This window comes from Aedes aegypti, chromosome 2 (assembly GCF_002204515.2).
Source record: "Aedes aegypti strain LVP_AGWG chromosome 2, AaegL5.0 Primary Assembly, whole genome shotgun sequence".
NCBI classification, from domain to species: Eukaryota; Metazoa; Arthropoda; class Insecta; order Diptera; family Culicidae; genus Aedes; species Aedes aegypti.
The window spans coordinates 360,547,616-360,568,653 of NC_035108.1; the positions used below are offsets into that span (position 1 = coordinate 360,547,616).

The following is a 21,038-nucleotide window of genomic DNA, read 5'->3' on the forward strand; positions in this document are numbered from 1 at the left end:
AATTTCCATCGCAAAAAAAACAGAATTGACCTTCAGCATGGTTTTGCTATGTAGCTGCGAATGTTTCCACAAAACTAAAGAAGGTCCCACATATTTCAGAAATTCGTATACATTCTTGGAGTACTGTTTGCAGTTATCCCTGAAATTTTCTTGGAGAAAATCAGATATAAATATATGTTATTTTGTATTTTTTTTATATGCTGAGTGTGCATTTCTGAAGAACTCGTAGAATGCTTAGAACAACTCCTGAAAGAATTCTTGAAATGCTGAAAAATCCATGAAAAAAGTCCCACAAGAACCACTGGAACGATTCCTGAACAAATGGCTTACTGGGTTTTAAGTAAAATTTCCAAAGCAATTACTTCACGTCAAATTATCTGGAATATACTTGAGACCTTCGTGTGAAAATCTATGGAAGCGATTCGGAAAACATCCCTAGAGTAATATTTGTTAAAAAAAATCCTGCATAAATTCTTAAACAAATCAAGATAGGAATACCATGTGATATCTTCAGAGCCATACTTGAAGATGTTCATAGTAAGAATCTTGTTCAAATCCCTAAAAATCTCTGGACTGTCTTTTGTGAATTTCTTAGGAAAAAATGATTGCGTTCGTACGGTCAACTATGGACATCCTGTATATTCAGTTTGAATACTCTAGTAGATATTTCATTTTAGATTTAGATCTCTCTGATGTTCAGAAGATCCTACAATGTTCATAAGAAATAACTATTTAAATTATCTCGAAACTCTTGGGATAAGAACGGACGTGAAGACAAGAAAAGATGAGAGCCAAAAATGAATGTCTTTGATCCAGTAAATCTTTAAAATTGCAGATTGATTTGGAATGTCCAGACCATGGTTATCGGATTGATACACCAGAGGCTGTAAAGATATGTTTCAAATTTATAAGGATACGGTACTTACAAAAACTGTAATACTTACTGAAACTAACTCGACGCAAATAACGACCAAATGAAAGCTCCAATCTATTGCCATCTATCGAATTAAATCTCAATCCCTTTTCCAGTTCGACGAACAAGGAATTTACCCAGTTTCAATACCTCGCTAGTCATTCAATAAATATATAGATTAGAGATCCTTGATAACAGACAGCTCAATAACATAAACAACGATTTTGCGAGTAACGTGAAACGTGGGAGACGAACAATAGGGGTAGATTCCATGTACCCAACCTCGCTGCTTTTCAAGTTCAATTTCTGCAGTAGGCAAGCCAAGCATCGTCCTAAAGCTGAAAGTACACAGTAGTAAAACAACGACTCCTACAATAGCACTATTTATGACAGGTAATAAATGCTCCTTGTAGGCGAACAGATTTCCCGGATCAAGATGTGTAGATACCTGCAGGATGCTGCCTGTTATTTCTTTTTAAAACAGGAAAAAAATTGTCCCCGGTGGACCACACAGGCCCATCGCTTCCAGAGGAGGTCCACTGGATTTCAAGTTTACGTCCATTCGCGAGCGGCCAAAATCGTGACTTCTGGAAAGCAACCTGGAGCACTGATTGAGAGGGCATTGTGCGAGTGCTTGTGTCTTGCGAAACGGTAGTTGACAGCTTTATGATTGCAATTAGTCAGAGATTTTTGCAGATATGTATGTGGAATGGACAACAGCTGGGGCTTCAAGTGTTACTCCCCCAATACCTGAGAGGTTCGAACGTGTGCCGGAGAAGGTTTGCATGTGGACTTATGAGAGGCGTGAATATGAGATAAAGGCCACCGGAGATCGTGACTCCATCATGCGCGGTCAACTTCATTATTCGAATATGCTAATTTTAAAAAGTGGACCTCCATCAGCTACTGCACAGGAAAGCTCAGCGGCGTGCTTTACACTATGCTGTATTGAGTTCGACGTAAGAGAATACATACCATGCTGAAACTTCATAGCTCTATGTTCATCAGCATGCTGAACACTTCCATTCCCGCAGGTGCATTAGAGCGCATTTCATGGAAATTATCGAACCGCTACTGGCGGGTGACCTTCAACTCCATCAGTACGATCTAACGGCCATCAATTGCCACCGCCTTAAGTTGGCTAGGCTGTTCTATCAAGTAACATGAAAACTAAATTAAATCAGCTCATGGCACAAACCACTGCACTGACTTCTGTCCTCCGAGGCTGCGCCAGTTCGAGAAATGCGCTCTAATGCAGTACTATGGGGCAAAAATCATAGTTTTGCGACAAAAATCTAGGCGCTTTAATAATAAACCAAAATCATCATGAATTCTGTGTTTGATTACTGAATCAAACATATAAAATGTTCTGAATTTGCTCTCTAGGGATGTACACATAATATCTATTACTGATTGATCGAATGACTCTTTATTATGGGGAATTTCAGCCCGAGTCTGATTCATCCCCGATCCATTGCTACCATTTTTATTACGAACTATACATTTTTAAAAGTGATGAGTTCTTAATATTGAATCAAAAATAACAGTCAAAAACAGTCACCCGACCAAGTAATAAGAAAATCGATCATTGCAGTTACGTCCTAATGATACTAAATACGAGATATAATTTAATTTATGGTAACAGTTCTCGCATAACTTATGATCTCGTTCTAAAAGCTATTGTTAACCATGTGTGTAGCTGGTTGTTTCTGATAATCAGAATGGATTTACACGTTATTTAACAACTCTATGGTGAAGAAAGGATCATTCTCTACCTGCCAGTGGTGTTGATTTGTTTATTCATTCATTTTCTCAGAAACAACGAGCTACACATGTGGTTACCAATGGCTTTTAGGGCGTTATCTCAGATTATGCGAGAGTTTATGGACTTTGGACTTATGTCGCGAAACTTCAAAATCTTGCCCATAGTGCGCTAGCTGCAGCCGGGAATGAATCTGACAGACTAGCGGTTCCATAAATCTCCACATTATTTGCGCCATGAGCGCTCGTTTGAAGCAGCAACCGAGAGATCTGACAGGAATTCACCTTTACCATAAGTGCTCTCTCTGTATCTAATGCCTTGTAGGCCAGATCGAGAGTTTGGGTGCAGCCGATTTTGCCATTATGTATCAGCCACAAGCAGGCAGCCTGTTCGTTCATTGCTGAAGTGGGTGCTTGGGCCGTGCGCAAATGAGTGCTTATTTTACACTTGATATTTCACTTCGGTCGTCGTTGGTTGAATCGTTTTAGTTAGTCATAATGGATTAGTAATCAAAAGTGCACGTCAAGCAGTTGGAGATAGTGGAGCTATTATGCGGTATAGAATGGTTAAGTGGAGCTTATTCATGGCTTGAAAAAGTCGCAATGTGCTGAAGATAATTTGGTCTTCTTTTAGGTTGGAGCGTTTAGATTGTCATGTCATTCGAGTCGCAATTTTCATTATAAAATCCACCAAAAAACTGAAAATTGTAACTTGATCGGTTTTATAATACTTACTAGTAAGAAAATCTTATATTTTCAGTATATGTCACTAACCTTGCGGTGAATTTTATTCTGGAGGATAAAGCAGATTTTATAGCACACAACTACGTGTTTTTCTGCGAAATAACACCAATAAAGTCTAGATACAGACACACCAAATTGTTAAAATGGCTTCGGTGGTGAATACAATCTTTTGGGAATAAACATGATAACTAGAGTTATCAAGATATCAAAACCGATATATTAATATATTCTTGATGTAACGCTAAAGAAGGAGTGCTCTTTGAAGGTTCAAGCTATCAAGTTCGGGTACACGCGTCGCCGGAGTGTTTTTGTTTGTATCGAGCATGTTGATGAAGTAGCTCAGTCAAGAATGGATAATCAAATTAGTGAGCTCGTTCCATGCTTTTACTTTGAATGTATATTATATTATTAAACACATTTCTGTCATTAAAACAATAAGAAAGTAACTTTTATATATTTATTTAACAAAATACGTATGGTTCGTCACTTTAAGTGTGGACAAAAACTCTTGTTTATGTTCAAATACCATTCTAAAACACATACCTTTCCTTTTACTTATGTTTTGTCATTACAGGAAAATCTTTGAATGGTTGTCGAACCACTAAAAGAATTGACTTACTATAGGTTTATGTTGTCTGTAGTGACATATATTTAAGCCGAGGCTGCATGAATCACATCACGTACAGAGGTGAATCAAGATTATGTAAGTTTAAACCCTCTCAACGAACATAATTCCTTCCTGGTACAATCATGTATATGCACAGGCCTCTAGTAACAATGGATGTCACGCTCATAATCCTTCCTTTCCCCGATGCCTGTAAGGACGTGGCCGGCGCCTTCATTGACTTTATAATCTTTGGAGTTCTACTTGGAAGTACTCTGGGAGCTACTTAGGTGAATACTTCTTGGAGGGTAACCATTCCTGCTATGTATACCAAGGTTTAGGAACAAAATGTCGAAAGACAATACGTCGAAAGCGATGAATTTCCAACATTGCTTGCAAGACTGCCTTTTCATTTCGGGAACGATTAAATATGCTTTGAGTAACATATGGCAAATAATATATTACTTGTTTTTTTTTCTGGAGAGAATCATTCTTTCTAGAAATGTTCATTAACTTCCATTTCTTTTCTTTCGACATTTTCTCCTTTTGACGTTTTGTCCTTTCAACCAGTCTTCCCAAACGAACACCGAACACGTTGTTTCAGGCGGTTTCGTACTCTCCTTGTACTCTGTTTTCGTGTGCAAACCGAGCGGTCGAAACTGAACCTACACCCAAACATGTGTAAAGTGAACATCGGTGCAAACGCCGGATCAAAAACCGCTCCATTTGTACCTCAATTGCAACCACGGTTCAAATTTAAATGCTAATCTTCGGTTGCATCTGAGGTTCAGAACGATGACACAAACCGAGAGACAGTAAATTGTTGATATCCACGCTTATCAATTTCTTCTTATCGTGTCTTGTTGTTTGATATAGTAAAATCCTTGGTTTTTCATAAAGTTACCGCTAAATGTTATTTATAGGGTAGGTGTACCAGTTATGGCCATAGTGGTTCCCTATTTCGCCATACATGATAACTTAATTATTTCCAAATTTTTATTTATCTTGTGTGTTTAGGTAGTAGGATATCAATTATATCTTGAAGCTAAAACATTCAAAAACTTTTAAAATGTTAAGGTTCACAACATTTCTCATATGGCGAAATAGGGAACCACTATAGCCTTAACTGGTACACTTTCCCTAGTATTGATCTTAGTTGTTCTGTTTAAATGAAACAGTTATTCAAGCCTCAAGGGTCTTGCGATTTGAACCAAGAAGTTCCAAATATGATCGTAGAAATATATCCGCGTGGATTTCAACCGTTCCCTGTCTGCGATTTCTCCAAAAAAGCATTGCTGTCAAATCGTATACTGGGATATTTCGCTAAAATTTCTACTAGAAAATCATCAAATAGTTTTCCCATGAGTTTTATAACAAATCCTTTCACGAAGTTCATCCAAAGTACTTCAGAAATATTTCCAAAATCCATCACAAATTGCGTCAGAAATTCTTCTATGTTTTTTCATTGGAACTATTTCTTGAAATTCCCCAATTATACAAAAATTATTTACAAAAAGTGTTTTTGAAATGTCTCTTGTCTTCGTATTTTAGAGAATGCTTGTTTAAACATGGGTTCAGGATGTTAGAAATAAATACGTTAGGCATAAGTACGATAGGCATATATACAACAGCTGTAATGTACGTTTGGCATAATGGATGTTCAACAAAATGGAAGTTATGCATAATGTGCGATAGGAATAGTTTCCAACATGAGAATTGAAATCATTGATGTGAAAAGTGAACTGACTTTGTTGATTCTTGTAAAGGGCTCCTGAGATCATAAGTGTGTCCTTTGAAATGCGATTAACCTGCAGTCGTATCATACCCAAGCAACACAGATGTTATAATAGAGTATTTTAAGACTATATATGCCCAGATTTAGTCATATATCAGTTGATAATGCTCAATTATAACATGTGTGCTACTCGGGTAGTTGTTAATACTTAGAGGTCAATTTTTATGCGAAAACTTGATAAAATGCTCTACAGGTCCTTCATTATCTTTGTGGTAATTTCCGTGACCATACATTAAATACAGGGGTCTTCCTTAGCCGAGTGGTTAGAGTCCGCGGCTACTAAGCAAAGCCATGCTGAAGGTGTCTGGGTTCGAATCCCGGTCGGTCCAGGATCTTTTCGTAATGGAAATTTCCTTGACTTCCCTGGGCATAGAGTATAATGGTACCTGCCACACGATATACGAATGCAAAAATGGCAATTTAGGCAAAGGAAGCTCTCAGTTAATAACTGTGGAAGTGCTCATAAGAACACTAAGCTGAGAAGCAGGCTCTGTCTCAGTGAGGACGTTAATGCTAAGAAGAAGAATGAGACAGTAAAGCCATGCTAAAGACATCTGAGTTCGTTTCCTAGCTGATCCATGATCTTTTCGCTTTCTTCACTTCCTTGGCCTTGAAGTAGTATAATTGAGCTCATGTATCAAGCACAAATAAGAACACAAAATGTCTACTTTGGTAAAGCAAGCTTTTAGTTAATAACTTTGGAAGTGCTTATATTTGTGTTGAGGCGTTATGCCAAGAATGAGAAGAAGAATAAGAAAAACTCTGTACACGACATGTTGCTCTTTCAAGTTTGGTTGTAAACTGGCAATTTTGCCATTTGTTCTTTCTAGTCGTACATATTGCCATATCATATATTTTACCTTCTTTGAATCATAGGCTTTACTTTACACTTATACAACCAATTTAATTACTGGAGGTAAAAGCTGTTTGAAAATATTTTTCTTTCATTATTTTGCTTTTCTTTGGGTTCTTGATGTCCTAAAAGTTATTGGAATTATAAATGTATATATTTCCATCAAAAATTTTCAAACCGGCTTGCTCTTGAATGATCATGTGGAACACTTAGGAAACCTAATAAATTGTAAGAGGTCTATGCAATAAAATCTGGAATATTATATAAATCTGCATGCACACCATGCTTAATGCTGAAAACTGTGCTATGTTTGATTTGAAATTGATTTCTGTATATAAAATAGATACTCAATCAATTTTATGTTTCAAATTTGATGAATTTGAATTATTTCCAAATTTCAATAAAACTACTATATTAAAATGCAGCTAATCAAAACTGATTAGAAATGGTTTTTGCAGAAGAGTCAAAGGAATTGTTCTCACTACACTTCATTGATGAGCAGACTTGGAGTGGAAATGTAACGCCACGAAGATGGTTGTCACAAAAGTTGTTACCCTTCCAGTATATTATTGTTGTCGTAATAATTTTTGTTTGAATTTTACACTATTTTTAATGAGCTAATACATCTTAAGGTCACCCATCTACCCCCATCAGCGTAATGAAATGTACAAATGGGCCCGGGCAATTTCCTATCTTGTGTGTGCAAGTTATTTTATGCCAAACGTCCATTATGCCTAACGTATTTATGCATAACATCCGTTACGTCTAATGCCAATGTCCATTATGCCTAAAATCCTTATGCCTAAAGTCCTTATGTCTACCGTCCTTATGCCAAACGTCCCATACCTAATGGGGTATACTCTTGAAACTTGAAATGAAACACCTGTCAAAAGATGCAAACTCTAGTGGAATTAAATGTTATAGTATTAAATTCGGTTCTTCATTTACTTATAGTTGTTCCACCAAACAACTCGAACATTTTATTATTATTATTATTATTATCCCTGGAATACTTTTGCTTTCGAAATAGCGCGGAAGAAATCTGTAGATAAAAATCTGGAAAAATAAGTAGGAAGAGAAAGGGGATATTCATAAAGAAATTTGTGAGGATCCTCCTTTAGCATTTCTATTGAAATGATTTTATCAATCCATACTCTGGGATTGCATTCTAGTGCAATTCCAATTTCTAGAGCCTTTATGTCAGAATTCTAGGGAGTCCAAAAGTAAGGGATGGAATTCTGCTAGATTTGAAGGATAGTTTCTGAAAAAAGATTCTGATAAAACTTCTTGAAACATGCGTCTTTTTTTTTTTTTTTTTCAAATTTTTTATTAGTATTATTCTAAACATTACATTCATTTCTTATATCTAGGTGTTCTGTGTTATTAGGCAACACTATCATCCTAATTTGGTAAAACAAATTTAAGATTTTATTAACATTTTATTAACAACATATTACATTACATTTGCCATAGCAGTTCAGATTTTTTACAGGTGAGTAGATTTCACCTGTTTATAGGAGAAAAAAAACGCTTTGAATATACGTAACCTAACTTAACCTAAACATATAACGCATTAATCGTGGCAATAGAAGATTGTAACGATTTTGCCTGAAATTATTTATTATTTTATTTGACATTTGTTCCAATGTTTCAACATTGGATATTCTATGTAACTAATTGGTACTATACCAGGGAGGAAGTCTCAGAATCATTTTCAAAATTTTATTTTGAATTCTCTGCAGAGCTTTCTTCCTGGTATTACAACAGCTAGTCCATATTGGTACAGCATACAACATGGCTGGCCTGAAAATTTGTTTGAATATCAAAAGCTTGTTCTTAAGACAAAGTTTTGATTTTCTATTAATAAAGGGTTAAAGACATATTACATATTTATTACATTTGGCTTGAATGCCCTCAATGTGATTTTTGAAAGTTAAATTGTTATCTAGCATGAACCCTAGATACTTAACTTCATCTGACAAATTTATTGAAACTCCTCTCATCGTGACAACATGTCTACTTGAAGGTTTTAAATAAAGAGCTTTTGGTTTATGTGCACGGGTAGAAATCAGAATCCAAAAACAAGATTATGACTCATGATATCATGATTCCAGCGTGTTTTCGTCTTATGAAAATACACCATGATTTGTACTCATGATATCATGAGTCAGATTGCCGTAACGCAACACACGCGTTAGGTTAGGTTGATTGCTCGGAATCATGATTCAAATTCCAAAAATGCTGAGTCGTGCATTTGTTTATGATCGACAAAATAAAAAAAGTTAAAAATAGCATACATTGAGATTCGAGTCAAGAACCTTCCGATTTTGAGCCACGTACTCTACCACTCAATCGCTTCGTCATCTTGAATCAAGTGTGATCGATACGAATGAGATGAAGCAAAGTACGCCGCTTAGTGTTTTCACATTGGATGTTGCTTATGAAGAATCATGATTATGACTCCAGGAACCATGATTTGTGATCCTGATACTATGACCTAACCAATTTATGAATTTCATGATTTGTAAATCATGGTGTGCGGATCAGATTTTTATCCGTGTGGGAATATTATTAGTTGAGTTTTGGAAGCATTAGGAGAAATCTTCCATTTTTGCAAGTATGAAGAAAAAATATCCAAACTTTTTTGCAATCGACTACTAATGACACGCAGGCTTCGTCCTGTGGTGGAGAGGCCTGTGTCATCCACAAACAAGGATTTTTGACATCCCTGAGGTAACTCAGGTAAGTCAGATGTGAAAATATTGTATAATATTGGTCCCAAAATGCTGCCTTGAGGAACACCAGCTCTTACAGGAAGTCTTTCAGATCTGGAGTTCTGATAATTAACCTGAAGTGTACGATTTGACAGATAACTTTGAATTATTCTAACAATGTATGTTGGAAAATTAAAGTTTTGAATTTTACAATCAAACCTTCATGCCAAACACTGTCGAATGCTTTTTCTGTGTCTAGAAGAGCAAGACCAGTCGAATAGCCTTCAGATTTGTTGGAACGGATCAAATTTGTTACACGTAAAAGTTGATTAGTGGTCGAATGTCCATGGCGGAATCCAAACTGTTCATTGGCAAAAATTGAATTTTCGTTGATGTGGGCCATCATTCTGTTCAAAATAACCTTTTCAAAAAGTTTACTGATGGAGGAAAGCAAACTGATTGAACGATAGCTAGAAGCTTCTGCGGGATTTTTGTCTGGTTTCAAAATTGGAACATCCTCAGCATTTTTCCATTTGTCAGGAAAATATGCTAATTGAAAACATTTGTTAAATATATCAACTAAAAATAATAAGCTACTTTCTGGAAGTTTCTTGATGTGTGTGTTTTTTTTGTTAAGTTAATTAGTCTGTCATCATTCACTTCTAGAGAAAAAAAAAATTAATAATTACTTGTCTTTTGCTGTTCCGTCGTCCATCTGTTGTTTCTACATGCTCCAATATTTTGCTGGTTCTTCTTGCTTCGCATGACGCTTCCTTAAAGAACTTCCACCACAAATTGTTTCATACTTCAAAAAGCGACACTTTTAAGATCAAAAACATCTAAAGAGAAAGGTAAATTCTATGAGGCGAGAGTTGCAATGTTCTTAAAAAATACCGCCAATATTTTCGCAATAAAATTCTTCCGTTCTACCACAATAATTGAAAATAATCCTTCCAAAAGATACTTGTTTAATTAATTATGATTTGTGATTTACGGCTAACCAGCCGAGTGAAAGTTTAACAACTACCGAAAAACTAAATATTACATATACTTTGCAATTGAATTAAATGGACAAACTGATGTGAAATTTGCGAAAAAGTTACACGGCTCCTTGTTCTCTAGACGCGCCCAACCCCTACGCCACGAGAGGACTCATGTACGTAGAAGTTAACTTGAATTCAATTTCAGCTCAATAAGGGATTTTTAAAAAAATATGCATGTAGGAAAAAAATGTTTTCTAGAGGATCGCAGTAAGCCGTGCGCGCGGTCGGCTGCGTTTTGAATTTTGTGTTTTGTTTACTTCGTCCCGCGTTTTTTCCAATTTGTCTGGTAAAGAATTAGATTCGGCGTGCCACGTGCAAACGTTCTGTAGAAACATGTTGTTAAAGTGATAGAAGTGTTTATTTTCTTTTGAATGATTATATCTGACGATTTGTGGCGTTCTGCATGCTAGACTTTTAAATAGTTTCACTAATGGTTCGCCCAGTGCTATGCCACCTGGATAGTTTTTTTTCGCGTTTATGATAAACAAAGATGAGGAAGCATATCACTTATAGTTGAGTGATTTGATGGTGCTGTTCAATGCTATCTGACAATGGTTATCCTCTGATTTCATGAGACTGAATGCTAAACCAAAGCAATGAAAACTATTAACAGTCGATAAATCAAGTTACAAAAAAATCTATATAAATTGTGAAAACAGCATTCAATAATGACCATTGTGCTACGCAAAGATGATTATTTCAAACCAGAATGATCTGTCCTGTTTTTCTCCTCATAGTGTGTGTGTTTTGACGGTTATGACAACGGAAAACGTCATTTATGCACCCATGCCGTTGTGCTAATGAGATACGGAACCGTTCAGATAATTGGATAATTGGCGCTTAAACCAAAGCCCATTAGATAGGACACTAGGTGTAAAGACCTGTGCCCCATCTCTGAATGACAAACACGAATGGAGTGACATTAACTTTCTTCTCTTCAAGTAGATGACATATCATCATTATCCTTCCCTTTCCTCGTAACGGAGAAGATAGGCGAGGTCGGCAATCTAAATTGTCAAGACTTTACATCTCTGACTTCCGATTGGACAGTTATTTATTCCAAAATAGATTTTCATGAAAACGAAGAAAAAAGACCAAGGATTTTTTGTAGTAAATCCTAAAAATCCACTTTGGCTTTTCTGGGAGGTATATCGTCACGAATTTTGTCAAAAAGTTTCTGAATTTGAACGTTGAATTCTTGAATTTTCAGACAAGAACTTTTTTCCAATTTTAATATAAGCAGAAATAATCTAAAAAATTTCAAAACATTTTTTTTATATGTGGTACTTTAGAAATCTTTTATACATTAGATACAAGTGATTCGTAAGTTCCTATATTTCTAGATATTATTTATGAAAAAATCCAGGGATGAGCATTCGGAAAAAATAGAGTAATTTTTAGATACCTGGAAAAATACCTGATACAATTTATTTGGATTTTGTTTTAAATTCATGAATGAATTGCAAAATCTTTTAGTAAATTTGTTAAATCCCCAGAATAATCGCTTGTGTTGTTTAAAGAAAAAATCTGGAATATACTTGGATGAATCTCTGGTATATATTTTTTCTGTTTCATCATATAACGACATTTTAGTGGAAACAATAATATATTGTCTGAAAAATTCTTGGCGTTATTCTCATGAGAATCTGGTGAAGAACTCAGTGGAAACGGATAAAAGAATTTTTGAATAAATCATCGAAAATGTACGGAAATATTTCATGAAGTAATCCTCGTGGGAATTCTCAGATAAATCTACTAAAAGCACATGATTGAATACCTGAAATGTTCATGGAAGAATCACAAGGGATATTACTCGTGAATTTTCATGCAGGATTTTTTTACTGAACACGATGATGAATGAATAGTTTCAGTTGTGTGAGCGATGTGAGACAAAATCATAAACAAATAAAATTAATACAAATCTTTGTAAACTACGCAATTTGTAAATGTCGTGAATATTGCGACCGACATTACTTCTTTAAAACAAGAGTTTGCTAGACCCCCCCACTCCCCCAAAAAATCCTAGATACGCTCGTTTTGCTACTGACGATCAGCAAAATATATAAACATGAACATAATTAACTTAACGTTTTGCTGTTGCTATTTGGGTTGCAAGTTCCTTATAGCCAATGATATGCCTTTTTTAATTTGTACATGCTTAATCAAGTATACATTGAAACAGGTGTGGGTTTGAAAATCAATATGGGACACTGGGACAGTTATGCTTTTATAGGCAGTTAAGAACCATAATATAAGCTGGTTTTCATAGCTTCCACGATGGTACCTTGAACCAAAAATGCATTGGTTTTGTGGTCTAAAACTCGATATATGTAACTCAATGATCCCTCCAATTTCGAGTTTACTTTACGTATATTGAAATTTGTTGACTTTTGACTCAATTTCTTAGTAATATATTAAAAAAAATCGCCTTCTTTTCAAATATAATAACTGTATTACCACTGTACTTATTTTCATTTTTTTTTGTGAAAGAAAGCTAGAGAGTATAATATTTAAAGAAAAAAAAAACCAAATTGAAAGAATAACGCAGAGAATTTCTTATTTGTGCAATCTGGATTTGCTTATATCATTCACTTAGGACTAGGACTCTGATCCTAGCAATCGATAGGTCTAGATTAGGAAAATATACTATGAATAACATAACGCTAAAATATTGCGATTTTTTAACAGAAAGCTAACAAATGTTTGAGCCACACACCGGAGGTTTCCTGAAGCCAATTGGGTTCCATATTATGCTTTGTTATTAACAATTGAACAAGACGTCTACACACAACCACTGACTGCAAGGTTTCAATACAATTCTGCATGAAAACTATACAAATATTGTATAATATCGTTTGATATACAGAAAATGCAAGGTTTTATAACAGTATTTGTTTTGAAATCCTAAGTTTCGTACAGTCGACTGTCTACAACTCGATATTCTATAACTGGATATACTATACAATAGACTGGCCCACCTTAGTATGGGAGAAAAATAAAGTTGTATAATTCCACGGGGCACCCACCAGGATTATTCTTTAGGTTTAGAGGAAGACTTCCTGAAAGTTTCAGCTCATTTGGTCGTTCCATGAGCTGGCGCAATTGAATTGAAGTTAATATGGGATTTTCAGCTCCAACACATAGGAAACAGCATATCATCTCCTGTTTGAGTCAGGAAAATCGTTGATCGCGTTCAATTGAACCCAGAATGTCAAAAACACTACTTGATACTATAGCAAACAATATTGTAGAAGGTTGTATGATGATTAAAATTGATAAAGTTGGTGTTTTAACTATCTGAAGTAGATTTGCAATATTGCATAGTATTCCTTCAACTTAGCTGAGTTGTAGCCACTAAGCGCATCATAGCCACCTATGACGCTGGGCGAGCTGCGGCACAAAGTGCATGCACATGTGTGATCGTACGGGAGTGCTGATCTAAGCCTAACTTTCAACAACTGAAAGCTTAATGAAAATGAGCTTAAATCCAGATACAACCTTCGGCAACTATGTTCATTAGTGTATCAACTAGTGAATTTGTCATTCTGGGCTCAATTGAACGCGATTGACTAGTGTACGAGACGAAACAGTGACATAGGGTCAATTTTCAATATATTTGAGACGAATATTCCATACAAACTTTGAATTGAATGCGCCAGCTGGGGGAGCAAATGAGTTAAAATTTTGAGAGAGCTTTTTTCTTACCCTAAGGCACATATCTAGGGGTTGCCCCGTTGAATTTTACAACTTTTTTGATTAAGGGCCAGTCTACTACAACTCGATGGATTTTGTGGTCCCTTCAAATTTTTATACTTCGTGCTCTCCATAAGTCGATATTTATAAAACTCGATATCTTCACTAGTCGATGTCACGTAGGAGGTGAATTTCTCTTCATAACTCGATATCTATTTTGAAATCGTTCTTATTCTGTGAAATTTGGTCCAAGTCATGATCGGAGGTGAATAAATACTTGCAAGTTGTTATAAAAGTTAAAAACCATGAAAATAAAAAAAATATTGTCAGTAAAATGGCGCAATTTTTCTAGCATTTCGAAAAAAATTTTCAAATTATAGTTCGTAAAATACTGTCAACAATTTAATATTGTTTTCTTACAAAAGTGATCATATATTTATTAGAAATACAGAAATTTGATCGTAGAATTATGTAATTGTTTGTGTCAGTATATTGTATAACTCGATAATTCTATAAGTCGATGATAACTTGGATATCGAGCTATGGAGAGTTGACGGTATTTGGTCTTGTTTTGGGTGTAAGTTCTATTCCATAAGTAGTTAGTTTTTTTAAGTTTAAAGTTCTTTGCACCCACAATGAGCCATAATTCCTTCTTTTTTACTACAAGCTTGTTTCGGTGCCAAACACAGCTGGGCTGGCGTGCATGTGCATATATTCATTTTTCATCGTCAGTTCAGTTCAATCATTACGACTACAACTCAATGTTGTATTCGTGACATGGCTGCATGCTCTAGTGGCGTCGCAGTTCGCAGATTCTTACGCTAAGCGCCTGACATGTATGCTGCATATCAACCTCATTCTCAACAGGGTGTATGGCCAGCGATTGCATTGCTGTGAACCCCCTACAGTGTTCCCGCTAAATACAAAAGTGGCTCAAGTAGGCAAAACCATCAATAATTTTTAGACATCAAAATAAGATTCACAAGTCCACTTACGCATTGCGGCTACCCAACATAGTGATAGATAACGCTCGTTCACACTAGCGGAAGACCTGAGACGTGACTGACAAGAGTCAATCTATCTTCCGCATCAAACATTGCTAACTGCCACAACCAGAGTCTCCGTCAGTCAGTGTCATATCAGTATTTTTCACTCTTCTGTACCGGCCTCACATGGCGTAAAATACGATTGGGAAAGGGCTCTGTAGTCACCTTACCACCCCCGTTGAAAATTGTAGCTATGTTTGATTCAATTTTAAGCCTCATAAACTTTGTGTCGTGCAATCTACCTGGATGGTACACATAGCGTTTGCGGGGTAGTTCCGTTGCATGCTTGACTCGCAGTTCAACCGGATGATGTATGAGTGTTTCGATATATTCTATGGGGTGTTTGTTTTTCTAGATAGACTTGGTGTTACAAAACTGTACCGAGAATTGGGAGCAAGGCTGATGATTTACATATTGCTCAAGACGGGCAAAGGTTGAACACTACTTGACGGACTACTTGTTGTTCTTGGAATAACGTCCCCACTGGAATAGAGACTGCTTATCAGCTAAGTGTATTTTAAATTTGTCAATTCCGCATTTGTGTATCGCGTGGCAGGAACAGTAATACTTTATGCTCAGGGAAGACAAAAAAAAACATCTTGTAGATTCTGAATCGACTGGAAATTGAACCCAGACATCTTCTCCATGGCTATGTTTTGGAGCCGCGAACCATACCACAGACTGAGAAAGACCTGTTGACGAACTTCATTGATGTGGCATAATAGGGTTTCAATGCTAGTAATGGACCCCTTAGTAGCTGAAATTCATTCTAGACGCTTTTCCGCAATGATATCTTAGACGCATATACGGTTTGTGGAGTCTAACAACAAATTCAATGTCTTTACTTCATAGTACGTCTATGAAACATACAAAATCATTCGATTTTTCCAGCGAAATATGCATTTGAAAAACTGTTGTCCGAATGCCTATTATGGACCCTCCCGGGGTCCATAATAGGATTGTTTACAAATTTGACGTTGCGTATTATGGACCCTCCATTTGATTTCCTTGTAATCCGACTCGCTGCCGACGAGCCTATTATGGACCCACCTGGAAATGCGTATTATGGACCCTCTTGTGTGGTTTCATTTACAAAACTGTTCAAATATCTGTATTTATGTGTCTCAAACCAAATATTTTGCCTGAAACTGCTGACTAACAATGTAATCGAAGTTCCCCCGGTGGATTTTCATAGGAATAAAGTTGCTTTGAGTGTTAATTTTATGTTTTTCTGTAGGGGGTCCATAATACGCAAAGGGTCCATAACCGGCATCGACTCTCTAATTTCCCTAACTTTTCAATTTCATTGCAGACAATGACGATGAAGGAATCGAGCATGATTCCGAAGAACCGGTAACGGATGAGGATGAGGCTGTCGTGGCGGATCACATAGAGGAGGACGACGAGGAGGACGAAGATCGACTCCATCACCAGTGCAATGGTGATGGCGGCGGTGGAGGTGGTGGAGGCGGACTAAGTGATTCCAATCATCATCATCACTCAGATAGCAGTAGTAAGCGGAGATCGCATCTCGATACCAAAGAATTGGATCACGTGCTAGCGGTGAGTGTTTTGATATTTTTATGGTTCCCGAGGTAGGGACTGCATCGAACAGTTTTCCATTTTTCCACGATAGTTTCAACAAATAGAGAGATTATAACTAAAACGCTTTTTCACTGCTGGTCTTTTCCCTGCTATCGTTAGGGGAACAAGTTAGTTCCAAAGCTTTAGACTACATGAAACAATTGCTCATGATATACATTTTTCCGCAATAGTTTCCTAGAATGTAAGAATTACAACCGCATCGATTTCCGCATCAAAGCTTACAATCAGACCTCAACAGATGTAATGCTATTTAAATTAATCGTCTCATTCTTTCCGTCTAAATACGACTCTTTTGGGCATTCGATGTGCTCCCACAAGAATCCCAATCAAATCAATTCCGAACCAATCATGCATTCCACGCTACCATTTAAGGAACATTTCGATTTCCGCCTCAAGCGCTTCCAATAGATCTGTACGACAAGACACTTGCATGGAACGTTTCCCGCCATTCTTTTCCTCTTTTTTTCCTATGCGCAGCTCAAGTGCGCAAGCCTTTCATAGCCGAAGCAGATTCCAGTAATTTGATTACAACAAACCATGCTCATCGTCTTCGTCGTCCGAAAGAAAGAACACAAACTGCAAATGGGAATACAACTGGCTGGCGGTCACGGTTCTTTCCACGATTTATCCACCAGCTGAAGCAAAGTTCCAAGTTTGGCTTACAACGCGCTTTTACAGGCACAGCAAAAAATAATTTGTAATACAACGTCTGTCAATTTCGTACCAAATAAGGTTTACAATAACATACTTAGGCCTAACGTAATTCGGCCTAATGACCCAGCATCTTATAGTTTGATTGAAGTTACCAAATTAAATATAGATTTAGTAACATTTTTGAACATGCTTGCGGCCTCCATATGTACAAAATTCGTCGTTGCTTCTATTTGATCAAAAACAATATTGTTATCAATCATCGAAAAGTATGAAGGGTACGAAAATATTACAAATTTTGTTAGTTTATATTCTTTAACCTAAAAACTGATGTCAGCAGTAAATCAAGCACTCAAACCAGCATATAACCTGATAATCTTGCATGCAAGTTGACTGAAATCGATATATAAGGCTTTTTGACAGGCCATATCACAAAACCCAGACGTGCTATGACCTGTTTAGAATCTGAATTTCAGTATTTTGATTTCAGTATTTTGATGCTTGGGACGAAAATATGTTCCACTGTGTAATTGATTACGTTGGCCGATATTGATTAATTTTTTGCTGTGCATCCGGCCCTCTGGGAAGATGCTGCGCCAGTGATGCCCATTTAGCACAAGCAAACAAATCAGCTGAGCAAGTTCGACTTCCCAACGTTCGTTCGTTGGTCCGAAGAAAGCGAAAATATTGACTTTGAGGCTTTGGCCCTCTGCTGACGGGTTCTTGTGACCCGTGAGCTTGAAGACGAGACCCTGCTTTCCTGCTTTGGCATCATCAAACTCGACAGGCACATCAAAACAAAAATTGCGCCGACAAACCGCGATACCTCTCTAAACACTGTTGCTTGCAGAGATGGGTCCAAGATTTGCCGGCTGGTCGGGGGGTCCTCACCTATCTTTTTTTTTGGGGTCGCACCACGAGAGAGCTAATGAGGTGACGGAAAACTAATGCGAGTGATGGCGAAAGTTATTCATCATCACGTTTTGTGCTTTGGATACGGTTTTGTTTTCCTCGACGGAACCGGTCTTGTTGTGTACACGGATTCAAGTGTTAAAAATTTGAATTAATCTACCATCTTTGTGACGGGGGGTCAATCGGTAACTGTAACATGGGGTTATTAGATTATTGAAGGTTGTTGGATTGGTACCTTTAACGTTATTTTTTAATGGAGCAGAAATGCTTATTTTTCTTCTTGACATTGCTTTCCGAACCTAAGACAAAAGATCGAAACATCGAAAGCATCGAATTCCGAAAGTCGAAAGGTTTTAAGGGCAAAAGTTTGAATAGAGATACAAGTGTTTATTTGAAGATGACAATAAGACTAAAATAGTCGTCATAAAAAAATAGGAGCTAAATAAGAACTTATAGTTAATCAGAATAAGTCCATCGCCAATTGCTTTGTTGCCATGTAATGATTTTTTTTTTTTTTTTTTAAGGCACTCCGTGCTCGTGGCCACTACTGTGCCGGAATCAGTTTTATATGTATCTTCCTTACCGATACAGTTCTATTTTTAACTAATCTATATTTACATCTGCTTTCACTCTCTTCTGCTCTTTTTGCTCTCACACCGAGCAGGTAGGAGAGTGCTCTGCTGTTGGTCCAATCGATTTCCATAAGCCATAGTTCATTGCTCTTGCGGTGGTTCGTTTTGCCGTGGTCCTGAGTCGTTTTGAGGCTAGCTGCCTGCGAAGTGGGTCAATTTGTCTCAGTCACCATCTGATACTGACGGAGGATGAATGTGCTCCCCTATGCACGGTCCTCCGTGCGGCGTCTTCTGGTGGCTGGACGGGTTATTTTTTGGAGGGGCTGGGAATTGAATCCATGACCTTCCGCTTATGAAGCGAAAGCGTAACCTCAAGGCTACGGACCCCCCTAATTTGTTGCCATGTAATTCAGGCTGATTTGATATCATTTACACACAAAAGCATCCCGAAAAAAGAGATGTTATCAGAAAAGCATAAATGCTCCGTTGAGCAGCTACGAAACGCTTGACATCAAACACTTCACACCGCTCTACACGAACAAATCTTCAAACTCGTATAATCAAAGCTTGGCGCTGCCCTGTTTGTTGCCCATCGTAAATTAGCACCATCTTCCAAAAGAGACACAATTTACGACCTCCAGCCCTTAGCTAAAGATTGCAACCGGTGTGGTGTGGTGTCACCCCGGTTGCACACCTACACGCTTAGGCGAAGTTTCACAAAATTGAGTACGCTTCGCAACGAATCAAGCTTTGCTGGACCAACACATTATGACTGACTTTTCTTCACATAAAGAAGCCTCGCAAGCCTAAACATCTGTGAGAAAATCTGCACAAAAAATTTTTTTCTGGATGTGTCAACACTATAAAAAAAATTGGTATAGAAGAGTCCAATTTTGAGTAACTTTATTTGAGAAAGTATTGCCACCTCACGCAATAACAGATTAGCGACGCAGGGCGCGAACACTAATTGCTATGTCAGGCGAAGAATCGTTGCTGCAGCTGCCATTGACTGACTGACTGGCTGATCGAATGTGTGGGCCAACCCGTTTTCCGAGGTGTGAATATCAGATCAAGGTCAACTAATGTTCGGACGACCGGGGATCATCTTTCAGCTGAAATAACTATGTAAATGCAGCTTGATGTTGATCGTGTTTCCCAATTTGTTCGGATTTTATCAAGAGGAAGCGACAACCGGAGGACAGACGCAAAAATCAGCTTACCGAATGTGGAGTCGATTGGTTTTCAACATAAGCGGATTGTTTGAGGATCAAGCAAAAGTCGCTAAATGATGGGCGAAAGCAATTTTTGAAATTCGCATTAACTCAAGAGCGGTCGCGCTTTCAACCATTGCCGACACCACCTCGCTCGAGTTGTGTATGAAAAGCGAACTTTTTTCAGGGTGCGTGTACTCAGTACACGCATGCGACCGATCTTGGTTTAACAAAAAGTGTTGTTTCTGAGACCACGTTAGACAATACACAGTGGCGCATGGCCGGACAAAACCTCAAAAATTGAAGTTCTTGAAATTGATTGGTAATATTTTTATACATATCTAAACTACACCGAAAAATATTCACATTATATACTTGTGACTCGCACATTTTGACCAGTTAGTTTTACTACACAGTGTAACAAAAATGACACTTTTGCGTGTCTCAAGGATCAAATTATGTGTCTCTATAAGATTTTGGATCACTGAATCAGATGACGTTCTCAGAAATGCTCCAGCACGTCACAATTTTCAGCTACAGGTTGCCAAAGTTGCATAAAATACTGGTTGAATTGATGTTTTCATGTGATTTATGATTTATCAAACTTTTTAGTGATATAATCCACCAAGCATGCAAAACTGGACTTAAACTTTCAATTGAGATGTCATTTAGTTGAATTTGCACGATAATATTTAGTTAAAATCGATTTTTTCATCATGCTTGCAGTCTCCATACTAAATTCTTATAAGTCAAAACTACAATACTTTTTCTGAGCCAGTAAAAAATAACATTTTACCATCGAAAATTCTATGAATTTTGTTGATAAGTATTGTTTACACATGAAGTTTGAATTCTATGTCAAATTAATTAAATAAATTGCCATACAAGCTGGCAAACTTGCGCGCAAGCTGACTTAAATTG

The 21,038-nt window shown here is 37.1% G+C and overlaps 1 protein-coding gene across 5 annotated transcripts in view; it reads left to right on the plus strand.

The window, feature by feature from the left end:
• LOC5567743 (protein spire) overlaps positions 1-21,038 on the plus strand; it is a 581,954-nt gene that overhangs the window by 277,549 nt on the left and 283,367 nt on the right. For all 5 annotated transcript variants that reach the window (XM_021846470.1, XM_021846472.1, XM_021846473.1 and 2 more), the window contains exon 4: positions 16,479-16,729. In XM_021846470.1, coding sequence (XP_021702162.1) covers positions 16,479-16,729 — 251 coding nt within the window. The remainder of the gene's footprint in view (positions 1-16,478; positions 16,730-21,038) is intronic.